General features: G+C 33.6%; 2 protein-coding genes across 2 annotated transcripts in view; one reads left to right on the forward strand and one right to left on the reverse strand.

The window, feature by feature from the left end:
• Positions 1 to 22,793, forward strand: part of LOC129231665 (protein inturned-like) — an 88,541-nt gene extending 65,748 nt beyond the window's left edge. The window contains exons 16-21 of the mRNA XM_054866028.1: positions 2,251 to 2,331; positions 6,343 to 6,503; positions 10,785 to 10,873; positions 20,100 to 20,289; positions 20,400 to 20,542; positions 22,602 to 22,793. Coding sequence (XP_054722003.1) covers positions 2,251 to 2,331; positions 6,343 to 6,503; positions 10,785 to 10,873; positions 20,100 to 20,289; positions 20,400 to 20,542; positions 22,602 to 22,713 — 776 coding nt within the window. The 3' untranslated portion in view covers positions 22,714 to 22,793. The remainder of the gene's footprint in view (positions 1 to 2,250; positions 2,332 to 6,342; positions 6,504 to 10,784; positions 10,874 to 20,099; positions 20,290 to 20,399; positions 20,543 to 22,601) is intronic.
• A 1,300-nt stretch (positions 22,794 to 24,093) lies between these two features.
• Positions 24,094 to 24,863, reverse strand: LOC129231667 (uncharacterized protein K02A2.6-like). The gene is given in 2 exon segments (XM_054866029.1): positions 24,094 to 24,806; positions 24,809 to 24,863. Coding segments are annotated over 2 exon segments (768 nt in total).
• Between the last annotated feature and the right edge of the window lie 600 nt (positions 24,864 to 25,463).

Raw genomic sequence — 25,463 nt, forward strand, 5'->3', positions numbered from 1 at the left:
AAAAACTTAACTTCAATCATTTATAACTTTAATCTTTGTTTTAAAATGTTGAAATAATAGTAATATTGGGTAACCCACACTCAATTGAAAATTAATTTAGTTTTTAAATATATTTAAGCGTTGTAATATCATCAGAAGCCAAAACTATTTTGAAGGTAAAAAATAATAGGATATTGATTATTTTGATTAACTGTGCTACAAAAATACATTGACAGCATTTAACATTATATCGTCTCCTCAAAGCAACAGTAGGATATCTTACTGTTGTTCCTGGGATTTGATATCTTACTGCTGCTCTGAGGCGACAATATGTAAAAAAAGATATTCATGGTCAAGTGTTTCATGTATTTAGCAAGTAAGGTGCTATTTGATAAAAATTACAAAAATATTCGCACCAAATCAGTTCTGAAATTTAGATTTTGGGAAAGGATTTTGATAAATGAGGTCATTTTTTTATTGCTGTGAAAGAAGTTTTTCCAAAATGGTAAATCATATAAAGAATTAATTTGAACTTGAGTGTGAATCCACTGACATGTTGCATTTTGCAGCAATTGTACTTGCCTACTCCAAAATTGCTTCAGGCTCAAAATCTGTTGTTTCCAAAATAATTAGTATCACTAAACACAAAAAGCATCATAAAAAGTTGAGATTAGCCCCCCCCCCCCCTTTTTTTAAGATACTGAACCAACTTGGACCATAAAATCTCACTCATTCTTTATCTTCACAGATTTAAACGCCTCGGCTGGGACTGACCATCTTTTGAACTTCAACCCTCGATTAACATTGACAATCTCAGTACATAAAACACATAATGATGTGAGGATTCCTAGGTGTGAAATATCAAATATAAGCCTCTAGTAGATACAAATAGCATTTTGTTTCCATAGCTGTCCATTCTGCTAGGAATAACAAAGAACTATGTGAAAGCAATGAAGAAAGAAGGTTTTTGTTAGAAGTGTTTGTCTAGCATACGTTCTGAAGTACGAATGCAGGCATTTTCAAAATTCTGCACACAATGCAGGACAGCAAACTTAAAGCATTTGAGTTGACTGTTTGAAAGGGACCCCAACGTACAACACTAGTTTTTGTTTATAACCCACCTGGTAATCTGCCTGAGACATCGATCCTAGAAAATGCTACTGATAGAAATACTGTTATCATTGGAAATTTCAACTGTCATTCTACAACATGGGATTACAAACAGTCAAAGCCCCGGAAGATCTTGATTCTTCAGCTCTTGCTCTTCAACATACTACTGGGCATACTTTTCTTTCCTTAAAGGAGAGAAGGCAAATCCTGACTTTGTCCTCTTACACCTAAATTTATCCATAAAAATCTCTCTTGACCTCTTAGAATCTTTTAGTGGATGTGGACATAAATCGATTTTTTCATTCTCAGAGCCCCTCTCCTAGCAAGGACTCTTTTCCTAGATGGAATCTTAAGAAAGCTAATTAGATAAAATTCTCCCAGTTGACTGACAAACTTATAGATATAGTAGAACTTGATTTTTTGAACCCTTACATTATTGGAGACTATAACAGAGGCCATTCGTGTCTGTGCCCAGGCGTCTATTCTAAGAGGAAAAATGAGAAAGTACAAACCTTTCTGGACTGCAGAATTAACTGAACTATAGAAGAAAAAAGGCACTGACTGTTTGTAAGCTGAGCTTGTTGGTATTATTAAGAGTAATATATTTCTTCAAGATTCACAGGCTGCTCTAAAACGAGCATGAAAAGAGCCAAAGAAAAAAAGGCATTAATGATTTTGCTTCCGTTTTAGATTTCAGAAAGATAGTGTCCTAGCTCAGTGACACTATAGAATAGATATAGAAAAGTAGTGTCTTAGATATGAAACATGTGAGTCAAAAAAATTTGTAATCTTCATATAATTTTTTTTTAACTTTTCAATTTACAAAACTTGAACAGAAGAGCGTCTGTCATGGGATCTACCATTCATAAAATACTATATTAAGATTGGCATTATGTGTTAAAACCAAAGGTTATGGGGCATTTATACCACCTAACCTACCTAACTGAACTCCTGGCAAGGGTTTGTGTCAAAATTTAGGAAGTTAGCCCCATATAAAATGTGCTCCAAGTATAAAAATAATTTTTAACTAGGAGCTCTTTCAGATTTTAGAATGTTACAGTTCTTTAGTTTGTTGTTGTGATTTATTGGTTACTTTACAATCTGTTCAAAGACAAGTAATGAAAAATGTTTTTGATATTTATTTTATTGAATTTTTCCCAGGGAAAAAATCAACAAAATCCTTCCATACAGATAAATTGGATGAAATGGGTTCAGAGAGGCAGTTATTAATATCTTCTATGGGTAAGAACTGAAATGTTTGGTTTTCTTCTATTACTCTTTCAGGAGGAACAAAGTTCAATATACAAGTTAGAATAGTAATTATAATGTAGGAAATTTTAATCTATTAGACTTCAAAAATTTCCAATTTAGTGTGTAGTTGCAGAAAAATGAATTAAATTGTACAAAAATAGAACAATATCAAAAAAATCTGAAAATAAAGAATTTAAGCTATTTCCAGCTCAATAGAAATTAGTTTTCGTTTTTACTGATATACAGTAAAACCTGTCTACAACGATACTGTTGGGGCCTAAAGAAATATCGTAATAGACAGGTTATCATTATAGACGGTTTGATTAGTCATGCTGACATTTTGCTGGGGCTAAAAAAAAGTATTGTTATAGACAGATTATTGTTATAGACAGTATCGTTATACACAGGTTTCACTGTAGTAACTTTTAAATTATGTTGCCTTTCAATATTTTTCAGAAAGTTCTGAAAAGTAACAGAATCGAATATTGAGCACAAAACTTTAGAAAAAGTCCCAAAACTTTAGCATGAATTACAAAAATGTCAAATATTTGAAATGAAGAAGAGCAAAGAGAAGAATTTTAAATTTTTAAATACAAATACAAATACAAAAGTGACCATCAGCAACAGGCTCTGGGCCCAGCTAGACTGGTCCTAGTCAATTTACAATCCCCAGTGAAGATCAATGACCCTCTTAAAACTATCTACTCCCTTGCTTATTACCACCTCTTCCAGTAAACTGTTCCAAGGTTCCACTACCCTGCTAAAATAATAATTTTTCCTAACATACATGTTAGCCTGAGATTTAAATAGCTTAAAACAATGACCCCTTGCCCTGTTTTCAGTCCTAAACTTCAGTCCTGTAACATCTTTCATTTTAATAAATTTAAACAACTCAATCATGTCCCCTTGGTCTCTTCTTTGCTCAAGACTGTACATTTTTAGCCTTCTAAGCCTGGAATCATAGTCTAAGTGAGAAAGTCCATTTATTAGCCTTGTAGCCCGCCTTTGAACCCTTTTCAATAATTAATATCTTCCTTAAGATAAGGAGACTAAAACTGAACAGCATACTCCAAATGAGGTCTTACCAAACTTCTATATAAGGGCAGAAGAACTTCTTTAGATTTGTTTGAAATAGATCTATTGATAAACCCAAGCATCATATTGGTGCTTACAAAAAAGGAAGTATTGTATTCACGAAAAAAGTTTCACTCAAAAATCGGTCTTAAATTCCATTTTGTCCTCCCCCGAATGAATGTTGATTTTTTTTCATCCCGACCACACGTGGATACATGTCTAAGAATGTATAGACACCTGAAGAATCCATTTTGATGATCCCCGAGTTAATTACAACAAGTTTTCTCATGACGACCGTATGTACGTATGTATGTACGCATGTATCTCCCATAACTCAAGAACGGTATATCCTAGAAAGTTGAAATTTGGCACATAGACTCCAAGTGGGGTCTAGTTGTGCAGCTTCTCTTTTGGTTGCATTCGGATGTTCCATAGGGGGTCTTTTACACCTTTTTGGGGGGAAATCATTGTTAATTTCAATTTAAACTCAAGCGGTGCTATAATTTGGCAAACAATTGCCAATATATCGCCAAGCTTTTGGTCGCCAAGTTTTGTTGCCAACTTGGCAACAAATTTGGCGTTTTTTTTTTTTTTTAATCTGGTTTTAGTTTGGGCATATTTAGAGAAGTTAACCATTGAATCACATTATGAATTGAATTCACAAATGCCGGGGCAATTGGAATTTAGGTCATAAAACCACAGGCTTTCCAATATTTCTCAGCAACACAATTAAAATTAGTTACTGCGGAGCAATCGTCCAGATGAGCAGCGTCCATGAATTGTCCAGAGCTACATAAAGTGCCGATCGGAGAATCCGTCAGGTGAAAGTGGTACAAATAGGCATTGAGACATTCATATCCTGTTAAAGGTCCGAACACAGCCAAAGCAGCAGCTCGAGGAGAATTCAGGATATAGTGGGACTTATCGCACAGTTTCCTCGGGGTTTACCTTCAGCAGCCCGGGAAGCAACACGACGAAACGCATCCCTATAAACCCTCTTGATCTCCAATCCAGCAGAGTGGAGTGGCAAGGCTCCTCGAGACCTTTGGAGAATACTAGATCCTTTCTTGGCCAAGAAGTCAGCTTTCTCATTTCCGGGCAGACCACAGTAGGATGGTGTCCACTGAAAAGCCACAGTTTTCTCAATACTCCTCAGGAGTTTTTTGCAGCTCTGTATATGAGACCCCTTAATTTCATGGTGATTACTATCGGCAGACTCTGTAGCAGATTTAGCGTTATCCAGGGTGCACCACAAGGAGGCCTGCTACGTTGCACCACACCTAAGAATTGATTCATCATTTATATGAACTGCCAATCAAATAAAGTCACATAAAACCAGATATTAATCCTCATCATGAATTTTATTACCTTAAAAGGATGAAAAATTAAGAAGTGAAAAACAAGTTATTTTAATTCAGCTATTTTGCAATAAGTTTAATAACGAAATCAAGTTTAACACTCTATGCTTGTATTCAGCTGTTGTGTGTTGTATATATCATTCTCTATATTGCATGACAAGAAAATAATTTTAAAATCTTCAGGCTAAATATCTGAAGATTTCAGTAAAAATGTAAATGTTTAACAAAAATTTTTCCTAAAAGTTACAGAAAATACCAAATTTTGATATTTTACAATGTTTTGGATATCACCTTTAATTTGAATTTTTTATAGGAAGAATTAATCAAATATTGTATAGTTTCAGTTTCATTTTGATCACACTCCATGTAAAGTATGGAGCAAAGTGAGAAACTGATACAAATTTTGAACTTAACTTCCATTGAATGCTGTAGGGACAGAAAATTACTTGCTACTTAAAAGTAGCAGTTTTAAAAACCAAGAATGATAAAGTTACAGTAGCTTGTATTTATACTAGTGTTATTTCATTTGTTTGACATCCCCAAAAATTGTTAGGTGGTACTTAGAAGTATCTGACTGAAGAAGTATTTTCCACACTGCTTATTAAGAGCTTTTCTTCACGCAATGCTTTGCATGTGATGTTCGGTGACTGGTACTTCTACTACTGTCTAACCCTGTGAATTATGCAAAGTTTGTGAAAGTTCCTCCCCTCTTATTTTGTCATTAGTCCTTTATAATGCTCTTCTTTGCAAATGTTTAATGTTAGCATTTTTTTCCACATGCCAATTGTTTAAATTCTATTTGAGTTTTCAACATGTTGATCAATTTTGTAGGAGGAAAAATGGATGTTGCTATCTTAAAATTTCAAAATTCTCTCACTGTAACCTTAAATGTGAGCGCTGTGTTGTTTAAGATCATCACTTTCTCCTGCACATACTTTCAATCAACCATGTGTGAACTTTTGGTTTGATTGTTTCAGTGGATATGCCGCCAGGGCTTTATACAAGGTGTAACAGTACAGCACTTACAGACTTTCAGGGCAGATAGAGTACACCTAGATGATGGGAAATTACATAGCAATGAATGGTCAGAAACGCTTTCCTGGCGGGATAGTGATGACACAATTCACCAAAAAGACAAGATATAAACAAGAGAAGAAAACATGTTTATTATCCTTAGCAAAACTGAGTGCGGCAACAAAAACCCTGTGTACACATGCACTGTCATCTGATGCTTCGGTTTATGCAACGAAATCTATCGTGTATACCAGGCAAAAACTTATTAGCATTTTTACTGTATTAAAAATAATAAAAAAAAAATTCTCCTCTTATTCAGGCCCTGTCTTTCTTGTGCTTTGTGTCGTCACTATCGCGTCGGGAAAGCCTTTTCGACCATGCATTGCTATGTGATTTTCCATTGTCTAGGTGTACTCTATCTGCTCTGAAAGTCTGCAAACACTGTACTGTTACACCCTGTATATAAGAAAAGTTTCATTTGGACCATCTTGTATAGTTTAGCTTTGAAGATGATGTTCAAATTTTTATATTTCTTATAATTGAATGAAAATTTAAGGACCCGCTGATGGAGAATCAGATGAAGAATCAAGTTATTCAGATGTTTCTTCAGAAAATGAAGCAACTGGAGAGCTCAAACGGAGACACAGCATTTCAACAGGCTCAACTGCAGGGTCTCAAGGAAGTGACGAATATTTTTCATCAAGTGGAAAAATAGTAGTAATATCTTATTTTAAAGTAACAGCCTTTTATTTGCTGCAATTTTATTTTAAATTTGAACTAATCAACCTGACTAATTCAAAGTATTTGTGTGTTCTTTCAAAATTCAAAGGTTTTATTAAAAGTGGTGGCTGTATCTATGTATTTTGATGCACCGGATAGCGCTGCTTTAAACTATTAAAAGATAAGGTGAGTGGGAACAGATAATTTTTACAAAGTAATGTTGTGAGGGGGCATACTGTGTATTGGGAAAGCAAAATTCCGTACAGTATGTCAATAAAGCAGGAATAATGTAGCAAAAAAGAAAAAAAAACTGTCACCTTTTGTTGCTTTTGAATCAAATCATCTTTCATGCATAGGATCATATCGTTGCCTCAGAGCAGCAGTAGGATATCTTAGTGTCATTTCTGGGATTAGATGTCTGAGTGTTGCTCTGAGGTGACGTTATTGTGAACATTGTTCTCTTGTAGATGTAATGCAATGGTGCTCGTGAAAAGTATTGGAATGCCTGCTATGTTTATATATGCTTGTTTCACTAATGTCAGGGGTGAAAGTTTTTAGTCTTTTGATGGATTTCCGCCTTTTTGAAAGAAGTTTGAAACAAAGTGAGATGGAACAAGATAAAAGTTTAACTAGATGAGTAAAATATGGAAAAATTCAGGCAAATAATTTTTATTTGTATAATTATTATAAAGAACCACTACTCATTGCCTAGCAATAAAAAGTAAATTATTCATAATTATATTCAGATAATTAGTCATAACTTTATTTCTTAAGCAATTATCATAGTTCTTTAGTACGTTTTTTTATATTTTTTATTTTGGAACACTTTTTGTAGAAAACTAGAGTTTAGTTTTTAAGTATGAAGCTCTGTATTCAATTCTTTTATGGACTTGAAAATGAAATTTGAGCCATACCTCCTTTTTATTTTGGAAATTTCCATCTGGGGGAATTTTTGTAGCTTTTACCCCTTGACTAATCTTTTTTTAAAGAAAAAGAACCACTGCAACTGTGAGTGATCCGTTGCAACAGAAAAGTGTAGGTTATCTATTGTATAAGGTAATTGTTGTTTGACAAAAAAGAAAGAGAGATACATTGTTGTACAACGCCTTTTTGTGCTTTGACAGAAAGTGGTAAGTAGGGGACTTGCATATTTAAGGAGTTAAGTATTTTTATGTTATGAGAAGTATTTCAGGTCTACCGTAAATTACTGCATTTTATCTGTGGATCATATGTTAAAAAAAGCGTAAAATTGTTGAGGTGGGGATGATAAACTACCGCAGATTATCTGCACTTTTTTTTTCTCAATGCTTGAACCTCAATTTTCAGCAGGATTCACCAATAGATACCGTTTTCATAGCCTGTATGGTTGTTTGTTTGATATAGCTTGAATTTTCCTCCGATGCCATTCACTTTGTATAGTTGTTTATTTTACAAAGCTTGAATTTGCCTCTGAAGCGATTCAGACTGTAAAATAAACCATGCAGTCATAGTAGAAGCAGTCTCCATTTGCACTAGACTAGACCATTTGCTCCTTTGTCTTGACTCTGTCTTCAAGTAATTAGCATACTGTAATCACAATTTCAGCAAGAAATCATTATTTTTTAGATTAATTTTAATTATACGTAAAATATTATTTCTTCTTCATGTTGCTAAAATTGTATGTTAAATCAAAACAACTTCGTTTTTTGGCATTGTATTATCCGTGGATTATACGCAGTTTTTTTTTTCTTTTGTCCTATTTTTGGGCTTGCAGATTATATGCTGCAGCAGATAATACAGAGGAAAATATGGTACTAATGCATTGAATAATGTTGTGACTGAATGTTTTTTTTTTTTTTTTTGCGTTTATCAAAATTTCTTGTAATTGCAATTGATGAACTTTTTTTGTTCTGTTTGCTAAAAAAAACTGTTGCAATTGTGTCTGAAAAAACTTCTCGTACCAACTCCCTTCAAGTTTAGTGCACTAAATGTAGGATACTGCAGCCTGTAGCAACTAAAAAAATAGAATATATAATAGAATAGTGTTGTTCCCCCCCCCCCCCTCATTTAATGAAGCCTGTCTATTCGAAATTTTCCGAGAGGGGGAGAGGTAAAGAGTGTCTACTTAATTCAAATTAGCAAAACCTCGCCCACTTATAAGCAAAAACATTTTTCAAAGCCCCTCAAGGCAATGAACCCCCTCAATCTTCTTGAAATGACGTGCTTGAATAAAATAGCTATAAAATGCCATTTTTATTATATCTCGTTTCTTGTATTTAGAACCATTAACATTTTTTGCCCTTCACTCATTTTCAACCCCCTCCAAACTCTTAATGGCGAAAAGCAAAGTTTTAAATATAATGACTGCAGGAAAAAACAAACATGTGTCAGTCATCCGAAAATGACAGTTGAACAAACTTGAGTATGCTAATGCTAATGCTACTGAAAATCTCGGGGCAACTCTAATCTTGTTGCAACTAGACGCAATGACGTCACCCGGATGGCGTCTTTGAGTAGTTATTTTCGACTAATTTTTTACCATGCTTGAAAAATAGCACATTTTCATAAGATGTATGAAAGTAAATTTTATTTATTTGATAATAAGAAAATGATGTCATTATAGGAAATTAAAAAAAAAAGTAATAATTTTTTTTAGAGACGTACCGAGTAGCACTTTGGCCGAGTAGCCGAGTACCGAGTACTCGGCCTTTCACTACTCGGCCGAGTACCGAGTTACCGAGTACTCGGCCTTTCACGACTCGGCCGAGTTACCAAGTACCAATTATGTTTTAACAAGAACCACCGACACACATGTGATGAATTTTGAACTTATTGGAATAGTAGTATAGACCTCCTTGTCCATATAATAGTTTTTAAAACTAAATTCCTGGTGAAATTTAATTACGCATTATATAAACAATTTTGTTTGTCAAAAATTTTACCAAAAAATGATTTTTAAAATTAAAAATAAATAAATAAAAGGTATGAATTATCAAGTAGGAATTAAAACAAATTACAGTAAAATCCCTCTAATGCGGACACTAACAGGACAATTTTTTTTTGTCCGCAATAGAGAGGTGTTCGCAGGACAGGGATTTAATAATGTTATTTGCATTGGAACTGGGGAATTAAAAATTGTCCGCATAAGAGGGTTGTCCGTTAGGAGGGGTTTCACTGTATACCAATCAATTATAGTTCTAGTCCGCCAAACATAAATATTTTTTTATAGCAGATAAAAAAAAATGTGTAAGAACACTGCAGACACATGTTTCCGCCCCCCCCCCCTTACAAGGAATGTCTTTTTCAGTGCATAACATGTGAGCTAGAGAAGGTAAAGACATTCAACAAAAAAATCCAACTTTTGTCGGATGCCTTTAAATCCACGAGCTCCCATTTTGTGCATAGAAAAAGGAATTCCTTGTAACTTCCAAAACACGTATCTGCAGTGTTCCTACACTATGCTTTTAACATTGTTTTATTTCCTTTAATTTTTTAAGCAAAGGTATTTTTATATTTTTTATAACTAATTTTTATTTGTAGCAAATATCCATTTTTAATATAAAAATTCCATATTTTCTATACTTGCCTTTTTTTGCATAATTTTTAATAAACAAGTTTAATAAACTTTAGGGACATTAAAAGAAAGATTTATACCATTGACAACAAACTTCATTATTCTCAAAATTTAAATTTGACTTATAAATTTTAATTGTAAATTATTGCTGAATATAATGCTTGCTCTTTTTTTTTTAAATATAAATTTTGGTATCTGTCTTGGACAATATTCAATTTTTTGCAACTACTCGGTATTGGCCGAGTATCTGATCAGAATTTGGCCGAGTACCGAGTACTCGGCAAATTGGCCGAGTATGCCGAGTACCGAGTAATTACCGAGTACTCGGTACGTCTCTAATTTTTTTCATGAATAGTAAAAAAAGTTGATTAAAGTAAAATTTTGCCGCCAATAAAAATCTGTGGCCTACTCTGCCTATCGGGCAATTGGGCCCTGCCTTCAAACCCATTTAGGCTAAAAATATCATTAAATCATTCTTGTTTCTTTTGTATTTTTCAAAACAATTTGGTTTCATTGTGTTTATTTGAGAATGTTTTCCGAGCAAATATTGTAGCTGCTTTTTCTTTGATTAAGTTAAGAGTAGTATTTAAAGTTTAAAGTGTAATCAAATGTTTGCTTCTTATAAATTTAATCGATTGTATATTGCTCATGCATGCATTTTTAATCTTCTTTCATTATGTACTTTTGGTAAATGATCTAATGATTTGATAAACTACTTTTTTCAGAGCAAATTGCTTGGAAGAAACATCTCTTCCAGTTCACAAGTGTATAATGATGTGTCTCAAGAAAGTCTGCCTTTTGCCAAAAATCTGAGGTAATTTTGAAAAAAGCAGCTGGTAATGTGACTTTTCATTTATATATATTTATACACTCATGTCCAAAATTAAGGTCATAAACATAAAATCTGCAAAAAAGGGAAAACTATTCACTGTGTTGATACACAATTTGGCACAGAGGTATATTACAATGGGAGAAAGAACATAGAAACATAATAACATGGAAAAGATTTTAATTGAAAATTAAAAAACAGGGTTTATCAAAAATTGTTAAATTATGAATCAGAGAAAAAGTATTTATCTTGGGAAAAGCCTGTCTAATATGGAGTGTGACCACCCTGCACTGCTGTACAAGCTTCACAATGAACTTTCATATTGTTTATGAGGGTATCAATAAATGCTTCGGGCAAAAAGTGGGATGCTCCAAAAGCGGAAAATGTTTGCTGATGTAACGATGACAAGAAAAAGAAACTCTTTCCTGTAACATTTTTGGAATTCAAGCATTCTAAAAACTCAACTGGAGGTGTTTTTTTTTTTTTTTTGTGATGTTGGGGGAGGGGTGCCGGAGGTTTACCCGCCTTCCCCCCGGAAATTCTCTTTTCTTGTTTTGCAGTTTCGCTTATTGCTTCAATATTTTAAATTCATATTAATTTGAACAAAATGTTTGCATATCATGTTGCACATATTTTATTTAATGAGCATGGCATCAAAAGTGAACATTACATTAGTTTATTGAAAAGAGATAGCTCTGTGCAGGTAAATTGGATAAAAATGAAACAACGGTTTAAAAGCACAGAAAAGATAAAAACTTTATAAAAACACAGACATGTTTCGGAGGCAATAGCCTCCTTCCTCAGTGCGAAATGTACAAATGGAGTTTGTACATTTCGCACTGAGGAAGGAGGCTATTGCCTCCGAAACATGTCTGCGTTTTTATAAAGTTTTTATCTTTCCTGTGCTTTTAAACCATTGTTTCATTTTTATCCAATTACATTAGTTTGCTAAAACAAAGATGGATCTTATTATTTTAGCGATAGTTAAAATTTTTTTTCAGTATCTGTTACATAGGAAAGATTCTTACTTTCATTCGTTAAACTAAAAAAATCATGCCTTCTGAATCTTTAATCTGTACTAATATTATAAAGCTGAAGAGTGTGTTTGTTTGTTTGAACGCGCTAATCTCAGGAACTACTGATTCAAATTGAAACATTCTTTTTATGTTGAATAGTCCATTTATTGAGGGCTGGCTATTATTTTTAAAAATCAGATTGACCGACATATTTGTAATTGCAAATTAAATGTTTAATTATTATTTAGTTCCATGAATTCCTAATAGATGGCAGGGTAGATTTAGTTCTTTGAATTTGCTCATCCAGAGGGCGCTGGCCGACAGTGTCAATAACTGCGAGAAACTATGCCGTGCAACTCAGACATGAACTGTTGCGAATGTTGCTGTTGCGGTCAGCGATCTGATTTTTGAATGCACTTTTATTTTTCGATACTCAAGTACATAATTTGACTTTGTAAGATTTTTCTATTGGGTTTTGTTTTCCTTATTTCTTCAGTGTTTGTTTCTGTTCTTATATTTGAAGATAGTTACTTATTTAAGTAAGTAATTTCATTTCTCGTATTATTCAATTGTGATTATTCTTTGTAACATTTTTATTATGGTATTGTTTATTTGGTGAAACATTTTAAATTGCAGAAAAAAACCACTTTGCTCGCTAAAGGGCAGAGTTACAGTAGCGTGGTTGCGTGGCATGTTAAGTGATGAACTACACAGTTGAAGGAATATTTTGAGTTTTAAATCTACTGTTAATCTTTTTTGTGTTTTGTCAAATACTTTTAAAATCCAAAGAGACATTAATAGGTTTTTTGAAATGGTGTGTATGCATTTTAGTTGAAGAAAAATGATCATTTTACATCAGAAAGGGGGAGGGGGAGTCAATTTTTTTTCCAACGGACTTCCTTTAAATTCCTAGCATGAGCATCGCCGTGTGGGTACTGCTAATGTAATATAAAAAGTAAAGTTAGTGAACAGCGAGAAGAGCTTGCAAATTGAATTTTATTGCGTTCAATTTAAAAAAAAAGTTGTGGGAATCCTGCAGTCCTGTGCCGTAGCACAAACCCTGCAACAGTGTTTATTTAAAAAAAAAAAAAAATTCCTATCCATTTTTGGTATTTTTGTCCAGTTCTTCTAAATATTGAATTTGCATTTTACAATGTCTCTCTGGCTCTCTGGTTTTATTGCCTTTATTGTGTTTAAACTCCTTTCTGAAATATATTTTCTATTCTTTGCTTGGCACTAATAAATAGAGTAATTACTTCAGAAACCAGGGTGCCATTTTTTAATGCTTTTTATCTGCACAAAATAACTTCTTTCAAAGAAGTTAGTAAAACTTTATTTAGCTAGAACATTGGCATTCCTTACATTGGTTGAAATTTGAAATAATTTCAACTGTTTATTTTCATGGTGCACAGTTTTTAATTTACAAAGTGCAGTCAGACCTTGTTATCACTACACCCAGATTTCACGACACTCCTTATGTTACATCATTTATTCAAAGTCCTGAGCCTATTGCATTTGCATATCATTTTAATGTTAAGAGGTTCCAGATTTCGCGACAGTGTTTTATTATAAAACTTCGGTTACCATAACACTTTGAACTGCTTAGACAAGATCAAATTTTTCTTTACATTTGAAATACATTAGAATAACTTTATGACGCCGATCTATATAACGCAATTCTCTATAAAGCGTACAATTTTTCAGAAGTAAACTATAGGTTTTGAAGTTTAAAAGATCTCTCTATGTTGCCTTGCAAACATAAAAATTGTTAGGTAAATTCAATTTTGCAACAGTTCAAAGCTTTTAAATGAAAATTAGCATTCACAGTAAAAAGAAAATACGAGATGACTCTTCAAAATGCAGCTGTTATGCAAACCATGAAGCTAGCAGAACTGCAGGATAATTCACTTTATTTTGATTGTGAAACATATTTATTTGTGATTGGCTAATTGTGTATAATTAATGCTTTAGTACTCATTGCAGATAGAACTCATTCTGAAGTGTAATATATAGATATATTCTGAATATTAGTTTCAAAACTTATGAAATGACTTATATAACGCAAAAGCTCTGGTCCCAAGATGTGCGTTATAACGGTCTTCTACTGTATTTTCTGTAAAATCAGTAAAACATCTAGAAAAGTTCATTGTAATAATTTCTGAGAAGCTATAAGAGCCCTGTGTTATTACAAAACATGCATGGCACCTGAAGAATGGCGGGGCATGTAGATAAGTTCTAAAAGCAATAGATTTTATCCTTTGACTTGAGAGACAGTAGAAAGGAATCCAAAGTAAAGATTTTAAAACTGGACTTGGGAAATAGCAAGAGAAGAGAAAAACCATAGCTTCAGCATTCAGCTGTAGTTTGTCATTGTAAGCTTATCCCATGGGAGAAAGAGAACATTATTGAGCCCCTTAATTAGATTGACTACAGATGCACAAAACCTGTGAGGTATAGAAAAGAACAGTGTTTTCCCATGTTTGAAAGGTAGGAATTAGCTGTCAGAATCTCTTTTCGCTTAAAAATCAACTATGTAGAAAGTATATTCAGTAAATTACCGCCCATTAGCCAAGGCTAAAGCAAAAATACGTGAAATACACCGCTAGCTCAGTCATTTCCAGCCGAGGACTGCAGTTTCGTGCTTATTAGCACTCATCAGCCCGGCATAGGAAAGTGACTGAGCTGGAGATGGAAAACCTCTTAAGGAAGCCAAGAGTGCGAAACATAAATGGCGGATGGGCGGTAATTTACTGAATATACCTTGCCTCGCGTTCAATCTTCGAGTTGAACCGAACCATTGCTTCGGTCATTCGTCTGGTCTGCTAATTCCATATTGGTTCCCAGTTTGTTTTGCACTCTTGACTTCCTTAAGAGGTTTTCCATCTCCAGCTGAGTCACTTTCCTATGCCAGGCTGATGAGTGCTAATAAGCACGAAACTGCAGTCCTCGGCTGGAAATGACTGAGCTGGCGGTGTATTTCACGTATGTAGAAAGTATGATTGTTTAATCTGTTATTCAAAAAGTAACCACTATTTTTGGATTGCTTTAGCAAGAAATAAAAAACTAAATGAAGTATTTATTTTGTTTCCTGTGATTTTAGTTTTGTCTTTCAATAATTTAAAATTAGGTTTGCTGAATTTAATTAATAATACCAAAATATTAAATAATTTATTAAATATGTAATTTTATTAAAATAGTCTAACTAGAGAGAGAGGGGTATTTTTAAGCTATTCAGGTTAGGACGTCACCCCAGCTTTAAAGACTGATGACGTGATACAAAAACTTGACTATTTTATACTCTAAAAAAATATTTAATTGTTTCTCTTACAAATCTTTCAGTTTTATAAACAGTTAAAGATATATAAATTTATATTGTAAATTTTATTTTACCACTTATTCATAGATAACATTTTCTAGGCAGTTGAGCATTACAGCAAAAGTATAAAACTCATTTCTATGTAGCATGCCTAAAATTTGACTTCTAAATGTAATATATTAAAATCCTGGTAGTGCAGGATGTCAGAAACAGTGTGGACATGTTATGAAAATTTATCAATTAGTGGGATAAATATATTTGATTAAAATTTATTGTGTACACAATTAACACCTTAACGATCGGATAATTTTCAAGAAAACGGTCATAAAAGTGTCTATTTTTTATTTAAGAAAATTATATAAAAATAAGTGTACGAACAACATGTGCATTCAATTTTTCATTTTCAATATTTTTTAGATTGAAATTTTAAAAAACTTTAAAATTTTATGAAACGTCAAGAAGCAAGCCCAACCAAATAGCAAAAATTTAAGAAATACGTCTTTTAAACATTGAAAAAGAAGTTTATTAATCTTTCGTGTAATATAAGTAAAGATAAGTAAATTTTTCTTGTGTGGTAAATTTCAAAGCTTGAGATACAGAGGACACCATTACAATCTGGTAAGTTATTACCAAAATTCCTACTTGCATCTCTGCAATTACATTTAAAATCTGCAACTTTGTTTAAAATTGACTGGTGCTGCCATCTAGTGTATAAAAAAGGAAATAAAATGTATTCCGGGTCTTAGAAATGAATTGATTTTAATCATTTCATCGCGTTAATATTGCACACCCCAGTACGGCAATATCACGGGCACAAGAAATGAAGATCGAAACCCCAGCCCAGCATATTCACGGGAGCGAGAGGGAAGGGGTTAAAATGGTTTAAATCTAAAATTTATTAAACAAATTACTATTACTATTATTATTTTTTTATATAAGAGTCATTCCATGTCAAGTGACCTAGTGTTCCCTGTTCAACCATCTCCTATTTGGATGAAATTTAACAGAAATGTAAAGATGTCTTTGAAACTCACTTGTACAAATTTTCAGCTTCAGAGATCCAAATCCTGAGGTTCTGGGATCTCCCAAAAAAGTGATCCAAAATGGCGAATCAGCTTTTTGAGCCAAATTGCCTATTTTAGGCTAAGTTTGCAGAAAATTTTATCACTCTGGAAGCCTGAAATTTTGGGGGCTCAAAACATGTTTATCTGTTACTACATTCAAGCATTTTTGGGCTTATTAGATTTCATCTAGCACGCAATTAAACTTGTGAAAAAGTGCAGTGGAGAAATTTTTCCTGTATTTTAGATTCTCATAAAATCAAAACAAAAATGATTAAATGGTTTGTACTTCGTGATTCTATTGCAGAACGCTTGTTTCTAATGGGTTACAGTTGCAGAGCTTAAATATTTATTTTCTAACCGATATTGTCATCTAAAGTTACTATCAAAATTATTCAAGTGAAAAATACCGTATTTTCAAAGCACTGTAGCTCAAGTTTAGTCCCCTCGCATCTTTTCATTAATAGGGAATAGTGTTGTACCTTGAGACACTGCTAATTTCTAAGAATTGATTTTTAGAAGCCATGTTTTATGTAATCTGTAATAGTAACTCTCACTACTGAATGGGGCCATAGTAACAATCGGCATCAGAAGAGTTAAATTGACGATTTTGCAGTGGCGTACCTAGCAAGGGTGACACCCGGGGCGGTAATTTGTGATCTCGTCCCCTACAAATGCAATAAAAAGCAAGTTTTTAATGTTTTATAGAAAACATGAAATTCAGTCTTTAAATATGTTAGGGGAAGGGAGGTTTGGAGGAAGTCTCCCGGAAATGTTTCGAAATTGTAGCTCTTAAAATGCAGTTTTATACGAAGTTTGGTGATGTTGGGCTCAGGAGTGGTTCAATGACCCACCCTGGTAAATATTTCTAATTCATAATCTTAAAAGGCAATCTAGGCTATCTTTGGTCAAGAGAATGTTAGAGATTGAAGAGGTTCAGAGTTATATTTAAAATATAGGCGGAAAGTTTCTGAATTAAAGTATTTATATTTTTTTAAAAAATGCAAATCGCAATTCTATTTGGGTGTCACCCCCACACCCGGGGCGGATTGCCCTCTCTGCCACCGGTAGCGATGCCACTGGATTTTGCGAGAAAATTTCACGACTCCAAAGTAAATATTTTCTTCATTTTTATTTCATTCTGTCTTTATATTTGCAAAACTAATCAACTGAATTTTATTTTATTATAAAAGGGAAGCATTTTAAACATTTTGGTATGAGAAAATAACGATGGTGCATCTAGATTGACCACCATTTTGGTTTTTCAAACTACGTGGTGATTGTACCTCGGGACAAAAAAACATATTATGCATGGTTCTTAAAAATTAAGATATGTTTTGAAACATGGAAAAATGTTCTAATCTGATGTAGTTTTTCAAACACATTTAATGTTAGATAATAATTCAATAATTAATTATTTAGGATCCAGTATTCATAATTTAATTCATTACCATGAAAAAAATTCTTTTGTTTTTTGATTCAAAATTGGTTCAACTATATGGCTGTTTCCTGAATCATGAAGGGTTTCCATGGTACAACAGGATGTGTCTCAAAGTACAATACGATGTTGTACCTTGGGAAAATTAGGAATGCTTATTTTAAATAGCTGGTAAAATTTTATTTTCAAACTGTCTGAATTTTGAAAAATAAATTACAGAGAAGTATATTGGGATATTTTAATGTGACTTTTAGATTTTAAATTTGATTTACATTATTGACATTAAAAATTAAAATATGAAAAGTGTCTCTAGGTACAGTGCTCTCCCCTACCATTAGAAAAACCCGATTTTTTCCTATCAAAATATTTTTCTTTTATGGCTTTCAAATAAGGATGAAAAAATTAGCTTGAAATTCCGACTGTCATAACTAATTGCTATGTTTAAATTAAGGTTGCTGAAAATTTTATCATACTGGAAACCTGAAATTTTAGGAGCTTAAAGTACTTTTAGGTGTCAATACGTTTAAGTTTTTTTGTGACTTTGAGTTCATTAACTTTTGTGTAGCATGCATGCAAAGTCGGGCAAAAGGCAGTAGAGAAATTTTTTCCTGGATTCTAGCATGTCGTTAATTCTGAACGAAAATAATTCTAAAGCTCAAACTTTTTAATTCTATTTTCAATATACATGTTTTTAATGGGTTAAAGTTGCAGAGCATAAATATTGATTTTCTAAACGATATTGCCGTCCAAAGTGGCTATCAAAATCTCTCACAAGAAAAGTAGCCTATTTTTAATGCCCTGTAGCTTAAGTTTATCACCTTGCATCTTTTCGTTGGTACCATTTGAATGAACATATTTTTTCCCGCAAAAATTGTTTTTTTCTCCGATGGTAATCTATCAGATAAACATGAAAAACTGAGTTTGACATAATATTTGTTGTTCACGAAAGAATCTTGTTCTACAATGAATAGAAAATAGGGATTTTACGACTGTTTGTCTGAAATAAATTTTTATTTCTCTTTTAAAAATTTAATTTTCAAATTAAATTTGATAGAAACAGAAAAATATCTTGTTCTGGATACAGGCTGATACATCAGACAAAACAAGATGTTTTTCTGTTTCTTTCTTATTTAATTTTCTAATTAACTTTTTAAAAGAAGAATAAAAACAATTTTTGACTAATAATTGTCGGAAATTTACTATAAACCTGTTGCCACGCCAATCACCATTCGTTATGCATTGTAGAACAAGCTTTTCTTATGAATGACAGGCAGTCTTTCAAGCTAATTTTGTTCATCCTTATCTCAAAGAACACTATTGAAATATAAAACTTACTTTAATGGAACAAATCTGTTCTTTCTGGTGGTGATAATGAAAAGAAGATGCAAGGGGACAAACTTGAGCCACAGCGCATTGAAAATAGGCTACTTTTCATGTGAGCGATTTTGATGACCACTTTGGAAGGCAATATCTTTTAGAAAATCAATATTTACGCTCTGCAACTTTAACTCATTAAAAGCCTGTATTATATTGGCGATAGAATTGTAAGGTATGAACGTTTGAATTATTTTTGTTCAGAATTTATGACATTCTAAAGTCCAGGAAAGCAAATTTCTCCACTGCGTTTTGTCGAGACTTTACATGCATGTTACACAAAAGTGAAGGATCTCAAACTCGCAATAATACTGGAATGTATTGACAACCAAAAGTACTTTCTGCCCATACAATTTCAGGATTCCAGTGTTATAAAATTTTCAGCAACCTCAGCTTAAACATGGCAATTCGTTGCGACAGAAAGGATTTCGAGCTCCTTTTCACATCCTCAACAGAAAGAACATCATAAAAAAAACTTATTTTGATAGGGGAAAAAAATCTGTTTTTTTCTAATGGTATTACCCAAAAGAAGATTTAAATATCCAGAAAAAAAATTTCTCCACTGCATTTTATCAAGACTTTACATGCATGCTACACAAAATTAAATTATCTCAAACTCACAAAAATACTTGAATGAATTTTGCTACACAAAATCTAATAAGCTCACACCTACCAAAATACTTGAATGTATTAACAATCAAACATGCTTTGAGCTTTTAAAATTTCAAGTTTCCAGTGTGATAAAAAAATCTGCAAATTTGACCAAAAAATGGCAATTTGGCACAAACAGCTTGATCCGCTATTTCAGATCATTTTTCTGGAAGATCTTAGATCCTCAGGATTTAGATTTGGGAAGCTGACAATTTGCATAGGTTAGTTTCAAAGGCCTCTCTCTTTACATCTCAAAATTTCATCTAATTTAGAGATGGTCGAGTGGGGATGATTTGAAAAATTAGGTCAGTTGACGTGGAATGACTAATAAGTGGATTCTTTAATTCTTTTACAGAACTTTATCTGGATGTGGAAGCACAATATTTCATTATGTCCATATCAGCAACAATGAAGGAATATATATTGCACCATTGGATAATGATCCGTGCTTGTTCTCAGAGTCTTCTGTCAATGGTATTTTACATGCATTTGATGTATGCTGCCTAAAATTTAGATATATGTTTCTAAATTCTTTTAAGAATGAAGTAAGTTTCATAATATTGTGACTACATTATTTTTCTGAAAGTAGGAATGCAATTTGTTTATTTTGCTTTTATTTTTGCATAAATGCTGAAATATGTTTCATCTTTTGCAGGAAATATGTAAAAAACATGGTAGGACTCCTCGGGGGTTGTCTTATTTAACCCATTCAGTGTATGAACAGGGAGTTATGTTTGAATATGCTGCAAAAAGGCATTCAAAGCTGAAGAGCAAGAAATTTACCTTCTGGGTTGCGGCGTAAGTTAATGTCAATTTTTAAAAATGTATTTGAATCTATGAGACTATGTTTATTCTAGAAGACATAATTTATTGTTCTATTAATCACAACATGAATTGGTTAGACACAATGATTTTTTGTCCCTTAGAGATTGTTGATTTTTGGAAAGCCATATTGTAATGAATTTAGCAATTTGAATGCACGTTATACATAAATCAACATTCAAAAAAGTAATCCAAACTTAATTTTTTAATGTCATTAATGTTTTTAAAAATTCGAAGTATTACAGTGTATTAGGTATGCTGATACTTTGTAATGTGTCACTCGTATTTAAGGAATTTTATGTAAAATTCTCAAAGTGCCTCTTGCCAGAGCAGGAAAAAAAACTCACAAGCTTGAAAATAGCTATGAAAACTAAATTAAAGACATTCTTCAATGATTTTGACGAGGCAGGATGGAGGGGGGGGGGGGAGGCAGAGAGACATTCCTCCAAAAAATTTTAAAAATTTTGAAGTTAGCTTTAAAACGCAGGTTTTAGAATATCTTCGGTAATGTAAGTGAGAGAAAAGGTTTGGGGGCCTTTCTTCAATAATTTGAGGGCACTTTAGCAGAAATTTTGTCTAAATTGATGCCTTAAAAATGAAAGTTTAGACGATCTTTAGTGATGTTAGGGGGGGGGGACTTCTTGAATTTTTCCGAGTTGAAGTGCGAAAAATGAAATTTTTGACAGTTTTTTAATAGCATGCAAGACTTTGAAATTTTTTGAGGGGTGGGGGTTCTGACCCCCCTAACCCCACCCCTGGCTATGGCCTTGCGTAAAGCTTCCATAGCAGGAGGGAGAATACTTACTGCAGTGGGGTTCCCAATTTGGGGGCAATCGCCCCAAAAAAGAGGGATAATTTCTTGAGGGGCAATAGGGGGACGAAAAATATTTCAAAGATTAATAATAATACTTTTGGTTGGGACTTATGAAAGTTGATACACAACTGAAAGATATATTTAAAAAGGATGAAGCAGAAATGAGGTTATTGTGTTTTATAATTCATACTTTTTGGTAATTGATACTTCCGGTTTCGGAAATTCAGATCAGGATGAGATTCAGCAGATTAGTAGTGTCCCTTGAGGGTATCCACACAGTAAAGCAATAAAGCATACTAGCCAGAAGATTCCAAGAAAACAGCCCTAAAGTGTTAAGTGTAGCTTATTTACTAGTAGAGATTTCTGATGAGCAACAGCTCTGTGGCTATGTGTTCAGCATACTGGATTCCCTTGTGGTCTATCCAGATTTGATACCTCTCGAAATTTTTTTATAAATCTAAAAAGTGACTTACAGTTAACTGAAATTTATCATCATCAACTGTCTTCGCCAATTTTTAACAAAAATGAATTACTATGTCTGGAATGCTTCTAAACTTTCTGATAAAAGAGTTGTGATGTTTCGCGGTAGTTTTGTGTTACGAAAAGTACTGTGAGTTCTCCCGGGTTAATTAATACTTAACAAAATCAATCTTCATTTTCCATGTTTTTATATGTATTACCTGGTGTATGTATATAAACAAGTAATTGATAAATGAAAACTATATTGTTAAAATTCATACATAAATTGTTAAGTCCTACTCTAATTTTGTTGCCGTAGTAATTTTAATTTATATTAAATTGATTTATCTCCATTTTTTCTATTAAAAATACATTATGTATTCAAAAATAAAATATAATCTTCAATTCAAATTTCAATTAGCTGTAACAGTTACTTTATAAATTTACAAAAAAAAAACAAAAAATTGGGAGGTATCCAACACGAATCGGCAGTACGGGAATCCAGCACGCAGACCAAATAGCCATCGAGCTGTTTATGGGGCAAATTCTCTACTAGTATATAAGCTATACATAAAACTTTAGAGGCTGTTTTCTTGGAATCTTTTGGCTGGTGCGCTTTATTGCTTTACTCTGTGGATACCCTCAAGGGATATTACTAATCTACTGAATCTCATCACGATCTGAATTTCCAAGACCGTAAGGTCTCCTTGTTAATAAAATGATTACATTGATGTTGAATGTTTTTTTTTCTTTCTAATTTAGGAGACTCTTACTTGAACCCGACTATCGGGAAGTTTATGTGTGTCATCACGAGTCAACAAAAAGGGAAGTTGTAGAAATAGCTTTTAGACTTGGTTTTGGTGTCTCAATTTAAATAATAACTTTAAACTGTGATATATAAAAAATCAAAGTACATGTCATTGATAACTAGAAGTGTACAAACGTGATATTTGGTTTTGCTAACTTATTTTTGTAATAAACTTCTTATTTCTTTAGTTTTGTTTCTTTAATTATTAAACTGTATTGCAGGCGTTTAAAATCGGTCTTATATTTCTTATTAATTGGCTGAAAACAGTATTGCAAATATAGGTGAATGAGTAAGGGAAGCAGCTGTACACACAGACAAAATTTATTTTACAAATTTTGCTGATCACTGTCGATGGATAATCGGTCGGGACATTTTTCAGTCAGAACCTAGAGTAACGGCATCAGTAACAGATACAGTAAAACCTGTGTAAGTTGAACACTTTGTGGTGCACTACTTTAGTGGTCAACTTATAGAGGTTGAATTATATGATATAGGACTCATTATATACCTAAAACGGCGGTCAACTTAAACAGGTGGTCAACTTACAAGGGTGGTCAACCTCACAGGTTTTACGCTTAAGACATCGCTTTCAGGTTAACTTAATTTTCTGAGCCTTTCAATATATTTAGAGTTTTTAAACTATTTTTCTGTCATGCAACTACTTATCATCTAACGTTTGGCTGCTTCTGGATCCTCTGAATTAGTTAATTTTTATTTGTTCCATTTCGAAAAAAATTCAGACACCAAAAAATTTGATACCCAGTAACAGATAGGATGAGGAAAGGATGAGCAATGGCAGGGGCGTACGGGGTCCCTTGAGAGGGCGCTAACCTTGGAAAAAAATGGTGCAAAAAAAATTAATAAATAACTAAATTACAGTAAATTAAAAAAAAGGAAAGTTGGTTCTCAGGTTTGCGAGTTTAATGAAAAGAAAAAAAAAGCGAAATCGCACAGGTTTGTGAACACAAAGAAAAAAAAGGAGGCGCACAGGTTCGATGGTGTACAGGCAGGAAGGAGCTTACTTTGGCAGAAGTCCCCCCACCCCAACAGACTACATATCACTTCTGGGGTGCTATGAATTCAAAGTTAATTATAATACTCTATTATTTGTTATTGCCTTCCACAAACTTTTATGAATTGCTTCGAACTTTTTAAACATAAGGGAAAAGACGAAGGCAACAGGTTCATCCGCGACTTACCTATCACATCTGTGGTGACCGTCATATAATTGAAGAGGCAATGTTACTGGATAGCACAAATATGATAGAAACACTTAATTTACTTTATTCGAATATACACGTATTTACAGTATTAAACATGGCGCTGCTCTGCGTTCCGGAAGCACAAGATAGAAGTTAAAGTACATAGAGAAGGCGCGACACTAGCGCCGCCGAATAGAGAAGAGGAGAGTCCTCACAGTCTCCCCCACTTAATTAAGAAACCCCCTTAAGACAATTGATAGTCCCTTAGGTATGAAGGAAGTCTTATATTCCTTTGAGAACGGCGAGGCAGTGGCACAGCAGGTTGGCTGGTATTCTGGGTTGCCGCGGGAGCATTCTGGTTGTCACAGGAGATTGCAGGAGCTTTGTCTGGAATCCGTGGAACATCAAAAACCACAGTTCGTTGTCTTGAATCACTGGAAACATTAGAACGGCACTCTCGAGAAGGGTTCTCCTCAAGGCGCAATGGCACACCGGTCGAATGCAGTTGGTTAATATGCCTTTTCAGTTGTCGTCCGGAATCTAGCCTAATCAAATAATGGCGTGAACCAAACTTTTTTATCACTTTCCCAAACTGCCAGACGTTTCGGTTGTTTATGAAGACTCGAACCTGGACTCTCTCCCCCACTTTAAAAGATCTCACAGGACCACTGGAAATTTTTGATGTTGTTGGATGATATGGGAAGATAGAGTTCAAGCGAATACGAAATTCTCTGTTTAGATATAATTCAGCTGGAGACTTGCCACAAGCTAGAGGGGTTGCTCTATAGCGAAACAATATGTTTTGAACCTTGAATGGTATTGAAGTTTGTTCGAGGAATGAAGCTTTTAATTTCCTCTTTAAGGTTTGCACATTTCTTTCTGCAAGACCATTTGTTGCAGGGTGTCCTGGAGCTATAAACTTTTGGAAAATTCCATGATTGGAACTGTAGGTGTGAAATTCGTCACTTTGAAAAATTTGAGCATTATCAGATACAATAACGTATGGATATCCATGAGAAGAGAAAATTTTTTCAAGTAGATGGATAGTTTTAGAACTTGTTGGGGCATCTCTGATAACTTCAACTTCTGCCCATTTAGACTTGGCATCGACACACACCAAGAAGTAGTAATTTTCGAACGGACCAGCATAGTCGATGTGAATTCTGTCCCAATTATTTGCTGGAAGTTCCCATGGATGGATAGACACCTTTGGTGGATTTGACTTTGTTAGTGCACATCCTTTGCACCCTTTGACTAATTTTTCTATGTCGGAGTCAATTCCTGGCCAATAAACATATTTTCTTGCGAGTTGCTTCATTTTCGTTATTCCCAAATGAGTTTCGTGAAGTTCCTCTAGTATTGTAGAACGTAAACCTTTTGGAATTACGACTCTGTCCCCTCGGAAAAGAATGCCATCAAGCAATGTAAATTCTGAATCTTCGCAAGTGTTGTTTAGCTTCTTTATTATTTCCTTCAGTTCTGTATCTTGTCCTGTTTCAGTCTGGATGGTCAGCGATGTTATTTGTTGACTTGAAATCTGGAATATATTTTCGGCGTATACTTGATTTGCTTCTTCGCCTATGAATTCATCAACTGACATTTCGGGCTTTTGAA

Source organism: Uloborus diversus, chromosome 10 (genome assembly GCF_026930045.1).
Source record: "Uloborus diversus isolate 005 chromosome 10, Udiv.v.3.1, whole genome shotgun sequence".
NCBI classification, from domain to species: Eukaryota; Metazoa; Arthropoda; class Arachnida; order Araneae; family Uloboridae; genus Uloborus; species Uloborus diversus.